This window comes from Lactuca saligna, chromosome 1 (genome assembly GCF_052625555.1).
Source record: "Lactuca saligna cultivar CGN05327 chromosome 1, ASM5262555v1, whole genome shotgun sequence".
Taxonomy (NCBI): Eukaryota; Viridiplantae; Streptophyta; class Magnoliopsida; order Asterales; family Asteraceae; genus Lactuca; species Lactuca saligna.
This window is the reverse complement of record NC_136417.1, coordinates 108,962,852-108,975,830: the sequence shown is the minus strand read 5'-3', so window position 1 is coordinate 108,975,830 and position 12,979 is coordinate 108,962,852. Positions and strand designations below refer to the sequence as shown.

At 32.6% G+C, this 12,979-nt stretch overlaps 1 protein-coding gene and 1 long non-coding RNA gene across 5 annotated transcripts; both read right to left on the bottom strand.

Moving 5' to 3' along the window:
• Positions 1-5,951: 5,951 nt before the first annotated feature.
• On the bottom strand, positions 5,952-9,974 carry LOC145043290 (uncharacterized). Of its 4 annotated transcripts, none has more exons than XM_078991908.1 (8): positions 9,773-9,974; positions 8,777-8,843; positions 8,330-8,366; positions 7,574-8,022; positions 7,370-7,496; positions 6,990-7,297; positions 6,560-6,667; positions 5,952-6,473 (listed from the first exon to the last, which is right to left on the bottom strand). In XM_078991908.1, exons 6-8 carry the CDS (start codon positions 7,191-7,193, stop codon positions 6,039-6,041), a joined length of 747 nt encoding a protein of 248 aa, XP_078848034.1. In that variant the 5' UTR covers positions 7,194-7,297; positions 7,370-7,496; positions 7,574-8,022; positions 8,330-8,366; positions 8,777-8,843; positions 9,773-9,974; the 3' UTR covers positions 5,952-6,038. The 4 variants fall into 4 exon arrangements, with proteins under 4 accessions (XP_078848034.1, XP_078848044.1, XP_078848028.1 ...); XM_078991918.1 differs by lacking the exon at positions 9,773-9,974 and adding an exon at positions 9,633-9,753; XM_078991902.1 differs by lacking the exon at positions 8,777-8,843.
• An 809-nt stretch (positions 9,975-10,783) lies between these two features.
• On the bottom strand, positions 10,784-12,968 carry LOC145000552 (uncharacterized). The gene is made up of 2 exons (XR_013661300.1): positions 12,806-12,968; positions 10,784-11,071 (listed from the first exon to the last, which is right to left on the bottom strand). It is a non-coding gene; the product is annotated as an uncharacterized LOC145000552 (long non-coding RNA).
• Between the last annotated feature and the right edge of the window lie 11 nt (positions 12,969-12,979).

The window sequence follows — 12,979 nt, the reverse complement described above, 5'->3', positions numbered from 1 at the left end:
TTTTTGGAGTTCCTGAGTCATTGTGGCCATCATGGTGCAGGACACCTTGCTGGCATCCTTCTCATGCGCAATGAACTCCGCAAGCTCTTCTGGAGTAGCAGTGGCTTCATTAACAACCTTAAGCTCCCTATCAAGGACATATTCTTTGTCCTCATAGCGGGTATTCATCCTGATGTTTCTGATCCACTCATTAAAGTTGGATCCATCAAAGATGACCTTACCACACAAGTTCATTAGGGAAAAGGAGCCGGTAGGGTTTGAGCCAGCAGCATTATTGGAAGACATCTGGAATAGAAGGAAGATAAGTTTCATTAGATTAAGAATCCTTAATAAGTCACCCAAATGAAATATTAAGGCTAGGATCCAACAAACTATTTATAGGTGGAAGAGGGATGCCGTAATCCACACTATAAAATATTTGAAGGTAGGTAAATGACGATTTACCAATTTCTACCATAAGACGAAATATTTTATTATTAGGTTTTATTGGTTTCGAAACTCCTAGATCTTTTGAGATACATTGAACTTTTCAATGGCATGTTTGAATCTCGAATGTGCCCTCTCAAGTTTGTGACTGGGATGTCGAGGATCACAAACAAGGTGTGAATAACCATACAGATTGACTTGGTACCCTTAACAATATTACCTAATCGATGTGCCGGTTAACCACACACGCTCCACCGATCTATAATAAAGTCAAGTTACCCTTTGCCACTCTTACTAGTCCATGTTAGTGTGTCGGTTAACCACACACGCTCCACTAACGACTTGGTAAGGTACAAAGTGTAATTTTATAGGCTAGCACCAATTTCATATTTTCCTAAAGTAACTAAGATTGGGAATTGATAATGTATAGTTACTTTATAATTCATTATACTTTTAATGAGAATTTAAAGTCATATCCTACCCGTTCGGCTAACGACCCTCCACCGATCAAGGAAGCGGTGGGTGAGAGTGGACACCCATTAAGTCACCATTTTATAGGCAACAACCTTATACCCCCCTTATAGACCGGCTTCGTGAATGAGGCCTACTAACGGTAAGAAAGACATATTCTTATACATATCTATATAATAAAATTATAATAATAGTATAAGTGTTGATTTTTAAACCTTTGAAAAATCTAAGGTTTAATTTGGAATTAAAGTATTAGAGTGTAAGACTTTTCAAATTCCAAAACTTGAGGGCAAGAATTAAAACTATTCCAAGTCTCTTCAATTTGTAACTTATGAGTTTTAATGGTTCATAAAAATGAAGACTCTTCATTTTATGAAACCTCTTTAGTTCTTTAATCACAATTAAAAGAAGTGACTTTTGGTTATCCATAACTTGAGGACATGTTATGGACACCATCAATACAAAAGATCAAGAATTAAACACACATGGTGGTTACACATAATTCCTATGATCTTCTAAAAACTCATAAAAACACAAATTCATGTCAAGCAATTTCAAGAAATCGTATGAACATATATAATACTTTGAAATTGTTAAAAGTCATGTAAAATGGATTAACATAATCATTATCATTTTGAAAAACAGATTTTACAAGTCCAAAACAGATTGCGATAATGATTCTAATCCATTTCCAGCAACAAAACACGAAAAGACTGCCCAACACGCACCTACTCATCGAGTGCATGATCCTACTCGACGAGTAGGATGAATTTGTACATGGACTCGGCGAGTCCTCCCCATGAACTCGGCGAGTCTAGTCGACAGTGAGCAGTTTTTTCGATTTTCAAGTAGTTTTGCATCAAGTATATAGAAAACAACCTGGCTCTAATACCACTGATGGGTTTTGAGCATTCTAACACTTCCTAAGTGTACATGCAACCCTAATAACCTTGAATCTATGTTTTCTCTATATACATGCAAAATTCTTTTACAAGGTTATATCCTAACTAGCATGGCATGGGGATTACATAAAATATAAAACTAGTAGAAATACATACCTTGTTGTTGCTTGGATTCCTTCAAGACTTTGTGAGCCTAGCACCCCAAATGTTGTGCCTCAAATGCTTCACACAACACCACAAAACTTGGAATAACTTGAGAGAATACTTCTAGCACTCAAAATCGGTTATGCCCTCTCTAGTAACCTTACTAGCCAAATTTCACTAGCCAAAGGGTCCCTTTTATAGTGGTGTCACAATTAGGGTTTTCACATGAATACTCTTAATTGTCATGACTCTTCATTTCTCATGACCCATGGGTTTGTAACTCCCATGGACTATCCATGGAGCTCCAAATGGTTACATCCATAACCCATAAACCATGGATCATTAATCCACCATAAAAGAATTGATGATTGTCATAGTCAACCCTTATATATTTAATTAGTCTCACTTTGATCACCAAATTAATACTAGATTAATACTTGATCAAATACTAATTAAATAATATTATTATCAATATATTAGAACTTATAATATATTAATAATCATAAGTGCCATATTCTCTCATTTAGTCTATCCAAGTATTGCAATGCCATGCAACCCAAATGGACCATGCCGGGTCGGATCAAGTACATACCAAATAAAATTATGGACTTAGACACTATATCCAACAATAATTTCCTAGCAAAAAGGCTAGTTGTGACGACAACGACTTAGGGTTTTACCTAAACCCTTGATTTAAAATCCTTAAGTTTTTATAGTTGAACCCTAGAAATGGGCATTACGCCATAATTCAAAGAAAATGACAAAATAACTGAAAAATTGGAAGATTAGGTCCCAAAAATCCAAAAATAAAGAAAATTTGAAGGACAATTCTTTTTAGTAACTCTTATATAAATTTATCATTTAATGGACACATTACAAATCAAAGGGTTTTGTAATTACTAAAAGGCTTCTAACCCAACGGTATCCAACATTGCTCTCCCTCATTGAGGTTAAGAGTTTAAGTCTTGTTGTGGACATATATGGATTTAAGTAGTAGTTTAGAAGTATGTTAGATTTTTCGTTTAAAAAAAATGTTTTTTTTTAACCATATGGTCCAATTAATGCTACTTCTAACATTCCTATTAGAAAACCAAACAAAAGAATGAGTAACAATCCTTTCAAAATATTATTTCTCTTCACTTTAGATGATTGGAATTTACTATAATTCCAAAGCATCCAAATGGTAGTCAAAACGATCACCTCCAAAGTCTTCCTTTTCATAGCGGCCATGCTAACTGTATCAACGAGCATGAAAACTCCGTCACAAAATGAATTTCCTTTAAGTTTGTCGGGTTGTAAAACACATGTTAGCAAAAAATAATGTTGTATTTAAACTTATATCCAATTGAAATAACTTTCCATTGGGCCATCTATTCAAATAAGATACAACTAGAAAAAAACTAATGGACCCTTAACATCTTCTCTATTCTAATAAATGAATAGTTTTAATCTTCTTTTGCTAAGTGTCACTCTAATACAACTCCTTATTAATACTATGTCGTGTGTAATGCAGATATATTTGGCAACTCATTTCAAAGTTCAAATTTACATTTTCTAATTATATGTTAAATTTGAAGTTATAATAACTTTAAAATTTTGATATATCTCTTAATTAATAATTTATTTAAAATGATTTATTTAAAATAATTGATTAATAATTATAAAATTTTATTATAGAAGTTTAATTAATAAACTAGTTTGTGTATAAAATTTGAATTTAGTACGGTACTATTATTAATCGAATTGTTCCTTAACTTCATTAATCAATATTAATTCTTGATCACAAAAGATCTTTAAACCGCTGGGTTGTGTTTGGCGACGAGCCTACGAGGGATCAATAAATATGAAAAAGCGAATTGGGCTAATAGAACAATCCACGTTAAGGAGATTCAGCCCAGATTACATGGATTTTAGCTTCAGCCCATGACGCCATTGTGTTACAACTCATACGAAAAAAACAAGAATAAAATCATCGTCCCCATTCCTGAACGCCGTTTGACGCCACTTACTCAGACGCCGGTGCGGCGGTGCCCCTCGACGTTAAGGGCAAAGGTTTCGAAGTTTTGAGGGGCAGCGTCGCCATCGATATCAAGGACGCCCCTTCACAATGTCATAACGTCTGAAAACCAAGGGGACGCGTTTGAAGGATTAAAACCTAGAATCCAAAGCTATATGAGTCTATGTATAAAAGCAAGTTTTCTAATGGGTTTTTACCAGAAAATTTCATGCAAGAATCACAGAAGTTCTGGTTTTTTATTTTATTTTATACTGGGGTGTTTATGATAATAGGAACGGAAGTTTTTTATTCAAATTGATTAAAAGCCAAAAGAAGACCCTGATACCACATGTTTAATTTCAGAAATCTATTCATCCCAATCACTTTTCTAATCAATTTAAACGCCACGAATCCATTTCAGTGACAAAGAGCGTACTTGGATTATCAATCTGCTTCACAAATGAAGCCACTGATTCCATCATGATGTCCAAATTGATAGAAGATTGCTAGAAAATTATTGGTATCCTCATGGATTTGTTTCTGTGAGTGATAAAAAAAGTTCTGTGATTATGTTTCATATAAAAGGAAACCGGTTTGCCCATATAAATACTTACAGTTACAGTTACTTCCATCAAGTAACTTCCACCACGTAACAAGTTATATAAGGTGGGTCACGTTGCCATAATTTCCGTCATTTTCCTAAATATAGCAATATCAAAATAATTATTGCATAAATGTTCTTGAGGCTACATTTTAGTGAAATATTAATAATTTTTTTTTCTAAAAAGTCTATAAAGATGTCTTCCTTGTTTCACAGTTTTTGACATTTTTAGTTAAATAAAGCAACATTTGGTTTTCAAAGTGTTTGGTCCAATTAGGTTTTTTTGCAAATGATTTTTTAATAGACGTACGTACGTAAAACCAATGTTAGAACTTAGAAATATGATAATTTTTCGTGTAAATGACTTTATGACGTAAAGAGTTATTAGCACATACGTTAATGCCCTAACAGAGCCGATTCAGACCTTGTTACAGGAGCAAAAGTATTTTGAGAGTAGTTTGTTGAGAGTTCCATGGAGTGAACGTGATCTCATTCACATAATCTGATAGAGACGAGGGTAGATGGGTCAATTTGTATGATATGAAAGAAGATGAATGAAATAAAAACAGGGGCAAGGCGTTTGAATGAAAAAGTTGGTTTCTGAGGGAATATTGTGAGGAGTATATATTAGTTAATGTTGAACATAACATCAGTTTATTAACACAAAAATGTGTCCGCTGATCAGTGTTCACTATAAGAAAATTTCGATTTAACTACGGAAAACTTTCGTAGCAAAATGATGTAATTCCGTAGCTAAACCTAAATAACTACGAAAGTTGCTACAGAATTTGCCAATGAGATTCCATAGTAAGATTTCTTGTAGCAAAATGTTTAACTACGAAATTATAGTTCCGTAGCAATTTTGCTATGGTCGTTGCTACAACGTTTATCCGTAGCATTTCAACTACAACGCACTTCCATCACAATTCTGTAACAATGAATTGTGTAGCAAATTCCGTATCTATTTTGTTCCATAGCAAATTCCTTAGCCATTTGGTCCATAGCAAATTTCGTAGCTAATTGTTATGTAGCAAATTTCGTAGCCATTTGGTCCGTAGCAAATTCCGTAGTCATTTGGTCCATAGCGAATTCCGTAGCTAATTGTTCTGTAGCAAATTCCGTAGCCTTTTAGTCCATAGCAAATTCCGTAACTAATTGTTCCGTAGCAAATTTCGTAACTAATTGTTCTGTAGTAAATTCCGTAGCCATTCGTTCCGTAACAAATTCCGTAGCCATTCATTCCGTAACATATTTCGTAACAACTTTTATGTAGTCAATTCCATAACAATCGTTCCATACCATTTTTTCTATAAAATTCGGTTATTTAATTTGACTTATTATATCAATTTACAAAAATACAATTAATATAAAACCAAAAATAACAAAGTATTTCTGTAGAAACTAAAAGAAATATTCCAATACATCAAAAGATTCATATTTCAAAATCAAAAGTCGCTACAAATTTAACGTAAAACATTATTCGATACATAATATTCTATCATCGATTAATAAAATTTTTGACATGTTCACTCAATGTGTTAATGACATTCATTGCTTGTGCGAGTTGTTGTTCAAACTTAGCTTGAACATCTACATTTTTCTGCTGAAACTCCACATTCTTTTTCTGAGCATCCTCATATTTTTGCTGAACATCCTCATATTCTTGTTGAATATCCTCATATTGTTCGCGTTGCGTCTCAACTAATTTCTTCAAATTCTCAATCTCGACTTTTGTCTCGGCATTATTATCCTCGTATTGTTCGCGATGCATTTCAGAAGATCCTTTACTAGAACGAATGCGCTTTCCATATGAGCCAAATCCATATAATCTCTTTTTTCGATCGTGTCCCCCAACAACATCATAAAATAGTTTGTCTTCATCAATTTCCTCTCCTATTGCTTCCAACCGATCACATCGTTCCATAAAATCATCCTATAATTTTATAATTGTGTTGAGATAAAACTTATACAAAAAAATCAAAATAAAACTTACATGAAATTATTAAAAATAAAACTTACATGAATTTTTTTAGCTTTGTCAACTAAAAAAGTCACTCCATCGTGATTCTTAGTGTGTGTATACAAGAATAGTTCATGGTGTGCCGGATCATGTCCCCAAAGCTTCTTCTACATATATACAAAAAAAAATCAATATTAAAGTAGATTGCTATTTTACATTTAGGCTTAGATATTTAAAAATGAAAAAATAGCAACTTACTTTTAGGCTAAACCCATTTAAAAATCGAAATGGAACTAGATTGCTATGATACAAAAGTAAATGAAAGTAGATTGCTATTTTTTGCATTTAGGCTCCACTCTTGAAAAATGAAAAATAAAATAACATACAACTAAATGAAAGTACATTGCTATTTTATGTATTTATGCTTAGTCCTTATAAAAATCTAAATGAAAGTAGATTGCTATAATATAAAATTAAATGAGTACTTACTAAATTAGAAGCAATCTTGGAATGAGAAGTCGATCCACCGGTATGCGTAGAAAGGGTTTGTCCATCAGCTACACCTCTACGCCTATTTTTTTTGTTTTGTTCTGATTTCTTTTTGAAGTCTTCAGTATTCCATCTTGCAGTCCAGGATGTCCACACTTCTGATGTTATATTAACAGGTTTTTTTTTATAGTCGACTTTTTCCATTTTGAGCTTATATTGTAGATATATTGTCTATATCTTTCCTTTGCCTTATTTTCCCAACAAGCTTGGACTAACTGAGTTTTTGCATCATCCTAATGACACTCTTTCTACAATACAAAATATAAAGATGAGATTTTTAGTTAATGAGTACCTAATAATTGCATAAATGAGATACATACATGAAACTTGTCCCAATAAAGGAGTTTTGTCTCGTCACTTAAAGCTGCCCAGCTATACCCGTTTAAATCAGCTCTTTCACCAAAGGATTCATAGATAACGGAAGAACATAGGCCTGAAGAAAATAACCTACAAAAGAAAAAATCAACCCCATTGTAAAATTCATGAAGCTCAATGTTGATAAAAATGTAAGAATTTTAACTTACTCCTTATCTTGCACTCCAATATATAGACGCCCATCCAGTCCTGTAGATCCAAGTAAATACCCTTGATGTTGAACGCCAACATTTTCCTCAACCGATTCACTACAATTTGTTGTGGATGTAGGTACAGATGATGTAGTAGATGTAGGTGTAGATGATTGGATAGATGTAGATACAAATGATTGGGTAGATGATGTAGGTAAGGATGACTGGTTGGATGATGTAGGTATGGATGATGCATGTGTTGATGATGTGGCACCAACATGTGAAGCAAATGTTGGGGCAGATACAGTACCAATAGATGATAATGTGGTACGGGATGATGATGACAACAATAGTGGTGTAGATAATGGGGCATATTTTGCATCATCTGTGCGTTTGTTTATGAAACGTACACTTGTATGTTGCTTTCGTTTCAAATGTGTCTCTTAATAAGAATTGTGACATATTCCCTGAAATTTTAAATAATTAGGAAGTTATAAATCTGTTAGATCACAAATATTATAGAAATACCTTACTAAAAGTCTAAGCATACTACTTTTTACTTTAAAATACCAATGTACTTTTGTTTGCTTATTTATTTTAGCATTCTACTTTTTTACTTTGAAAAAATACAAAAACTAAAAGTATAATGCAAATACTTTAATGAACGTAGATTGCTATTTTTGCATTTAAAAATGAAAAAAATAACAACTTACAATGTCATAGTAAGTATAAAAGATAAAGCACAAAACTTAAACATGACGGTTTTGTTATCACCTGGATTGGATTGGATTGGACTGGAGTGGATTGGAACCTGGAGCAAAGAAAAAGTTGAAACAGTTCATGCCTTTAATTAATATTTATACATAAAGTGATACCGAAAGAGCTCATTTTGAGAATTCACTTTGGAATGATTTCTATGGTTGCACAAAAACTACAATTAAAACAAACTAATGACTACAATGATATATTCAGATTTACAGTTACATCCGTGGGACATAGATTTACCAATCTAGGGTACTTTAGAGCTTCACTACCACCTTAGAGGTCACTAGGTCATGGTTGCTACTTTTATGTGTCTGTGTTTTAATTTAGGAGTTCTATAATAGCAACTTTAATTGTACTTTATACCTTAATTTCTTCTAGGAATAATACAATATGTTTTGTTTACTTGACTGCTTTTTATTTAACATTGCTGGACACTGATTTTTTTATCAACTTCACCTTAACAGGAAAGAGCTCAGATCCAACAGTGGACTCCAAAATGAGAGCTGAGTCTCCTTATCTTCATCTAAGTAAAAAGTGCAACATTACATTTTACAAACAAAGAATATGCCATCTAGTAAAGTAACATCAAATTAAACAGCACAATGAATGCACATCACATTATAGGACCTTATGATTGTCCCATCTTGTATTCTATTTATTCTCGAGTCTTGACTTGATCAATCAAATACATTCTTTTCAAGAGTCATCTTTTTCATCAACTAACAAGGTCATATTATACATGTATAGAATGCACAATGTATTATTATAGGATAGGAAAACATCTTCATGAGTTGTTAAACATTGGAATTTGGAGGGCTTGGTATAAGCATTGGAGTAAATTACAAGATTCTTACAAGATTCTGATGCTTAAGGTAAAAAAGAAAATATGAGTGAGGTGTTTGTAATGTGATGTACCACACAAAAGCATAGTTACTGCATAATCTAGTTTTCATCACCAAGTTATCTTAATTCTATCATCAGTAGACCACAACAGAATGTAGTTTTTGTCTCTAGTTTTGATCAATAAACTCATCATACAATGTATGCTTATTTTCTACATAAAGTCATATGACATTTAACCATTTGGTTGACAAAATCCTTTTAAAAGAGCAGTAGAGGTGTATATGTGTTAAGTGTGTATGAGAGTGTGATACAGTGTTCTGTAATGCGTAATGAACAATAATTTTAGTTCTGAAACAAAATTCATTGGAAGATTTAGAAGTTCTGAAACAAAATCATGACCGGCTAAGTTCACAGAAGAGTGGAGAAGGAGAAACCGAGGAAGGGATTTAGGGAGGATCAAGGATAGTACCTGCACAGGGTCAATGAGAAAGATGACCGGAAGAAGCAGCAATCGACGGCGACGACCAGATAGCGACGATGTGCGAAGAAGAAAGATTCAATGGAGAGATCGAGAAAAATAGAGCAAAAAAGAAGAGAGAAAAATGTTACCTCTGATTTAGCATCAAATTTAGGGAGGATCGAGGTAGGCAAAAGAGAGGTAGGGATGGAGCAGGCGGCGAACAACAAAGCTCCGATCGATAATGGCGTAATAAGTGATCTGAGGAATGAGGAATACGATCGATATGATCCGATTACCTCTGATTTAGGGAAGAAGATATGATCCAATTATTTGACCCATTTTTCCCTTAATGATCGGTTGATGACTTGATGGGTCCTCTCCTAAGAAATCAAATTTACCAAATAAAATCTTTAAATTAACAGAAAAAATTATTATATTTTGGTGTATTTAATCTGAATATTTGATTATTTTTTTTAAATGTCAGGTGGAATTTCGCTCTTTGTTTTCATCTACCTGTGTATACGCACGAGTCGTGTTCTCCCTGAACTATCAATTACGTGAGTATATTTATATAATTTTGATCGTGGTAAATAAATAAAATATATAAATAATATCATTCTGATCGTGGTAAATGAAAATTTATATTAAAATTTTAAGATTTGAAGATGTTTGACAAATGCAGAAAGTCAAAGTCAACGTGGTCTTGATTGATAGAGGATCGAATAAGCTAAGATGTTAAAATATTAATTGGATTATTTTATAATTTTTTTATACTTTTCTCGATAATTATAAAATTGGATGGACAATTAGAAGCAATTGGAATTTTAGGGTAAAATTACAATTTTACCCTTGTCTTGTGGCAACAAGATCCATTGATTATATTAGATTGTGCATAGAAAACACAACTTCACGACGGGTAGGCATTTTTGCAGATTTTAAATTGCTTTTGTTTCAATAGCTTCCTACTAGTGACAATTTAATATATAATATTCAGCTGTTCAAACAATATAACATACTAATATATAATAACATCTAATTGATTTTTCCTTTACGAATATTTTAAGAATATGTTGATCTTCTTAGTCACATTGTCGTAAATGCATGTGGCATTTTCAATCGATGAGTTCTTTTTATAGATCATATATATTATAGATCATATATGTCACAAAATTTGAATAAATACCATCATATAGCAAACTAACAGTTAGAATATTAATAACATTGTCATTTTTCATCCATTCTTTAAAACCATCATATAGCAAACATTTATAGTTTAGTTAACTAAAAGTAGATATTTACATGTAAACGAACGGAGTTGAATTCAATTCCATTCTCCTTACAAACTCTTCTAACCAAACACGTGACACGTTTCAATTTCTTCAAATTTCAATTCCTTTGACCGATTCCATTCCTTTGACGGATTGCATTTCTTTGACACATTTCAAAACCTGTAAATATATACTTTTAGTTAATGATAGCAAACATTTACAGTTTAGTTACTACAAACACTACTTTCATGTTGTGTTGAATCAAAAGGGCATTTACATCTTTTGTTCCACCTTTTTATAGTTGGACAATATTAATCAAGCAAATTCGGTCATTTTACCAATACCATATAACTTTGGTCCATGCCTTTTAGAGAATTTACAGAAATGACCCATGTGCTTATAAAAGTTACATAAATGGTCCCTGCATAATAGTGACTTTACAGATATTCTCCCTCTGATAATTATATGTAACCCATAATTTGGAACAAAACCAAACTTGTATAAGTGATATTTTGCCTCATCAACTGCTTTATATGCTTTGTTATTGCATTTTGTGCATGGGCATTTAATTTTATCTCCATCCATATAACTTTGCTTAGTAGAAGCAAACTCGATGAATGTTTTCACACCATTAATGAAAACATGAGAGACATGACCACGATCATCAAGTCGTTCATACATCCAATATCTATTTCTATTGCTCATTTTATTATATCTGCACACAAGTATCAAAAACTAGGTGTAATCAGGGAATAATAAAAGATTAGGAAACAAACATACTACCCTTACTTCTTGAAATGAAAATATTAATCTAAGAAAATAACATGCAAGTATTTAACTCCATATCCTCGTCAAGATAGAACAACCTACTCTCCAAAAAGTGTGTAATATAGCACCCTACTTTCAATTTTTTTCTATTAAACATCCTAATTTTAAGTTCTTTTCCTATAATACATCATACTTTGAAAAATTGTCAGTTATGCCCTTTGCTCTAAATATAGAATATCTATACAAGTTACTTGTTGCTGCCCTTAAGAGATTAGCTATTACAGACAACTTCATTTGATCATCATTTGTACTATAAACAAATATTTAAAAACATAAAGATTACAAATATATGCCATTAGTCATATCCAAGCAAAAACCATGTAAAAGCAAGAAAGATATCAATAATAACAACACCATTGAATCTTCTTAAAATAACTATATGTTTCACAAGGGTAAAGTAGTTGCAAGAATCTACAATACGAAAAAATAACAATAATAATAATTAATTGTCGTTTCAAAGACGATGAATTTAATTGTTCGCTCCTAAATTCATCCCATGATGTTGGCTTCAGTCATAAGGCCTTTTATTGCGGTAGAGACTTTTATGTTTTGAAAAGTAAGAATAATAAAGTTGGCTATAAATTTGTGTCTATTACCAAATTTGGCCCAGAGTATGCCATCCAGGATTTTACTTTTCATGGAGAATTTTAAAGTAAGCCCACAAATTTGGTGATTTTAACCTATATCTTTTACCAAATTTGTGTCTATTGAGGATTTTTGTTGTACATATCACTCTTTCAGTACTTTAATCCACATTTTTTTATTAAAGAAAATTAAAACTGAATGTTATGCTATATCTACTAACAGCATAATAAACACTTGTCAAATTTGTATTTTGATAAGTATGGACTTCAAAATGATTAATGTGGGAGCCGAACTAGCCTTGGGGGCATGGTTTTATCACATTGACAAAATGATCCTGCTTTCTATAAATTAACATAAAAATATTCCTTCTTTGTTTATTGCGTGTATAAATTAACAGAGAAGTCAATCATGGAGACTTCGTTTCTTAACAGAATAGTGCTTTAGCTGTCGAATTTTCTTCCTAATTAGCATGAAAGAACAGAATAGTGATACAAGTAATACCAATGAAATCGTTTAGGGCTTGGGGCAGTACTTGAAATCGGAATGTTGTGAGCAGCGACGACGTGGCTAAGCAACGGGCGACAGCGGAGCAGGTTGAGAGAGAGAGGAAGAGATCCGATCTTGACCATTGTCCGGCGATGGATTTGAACTCAACAAAAATACCCCTAATTTGTG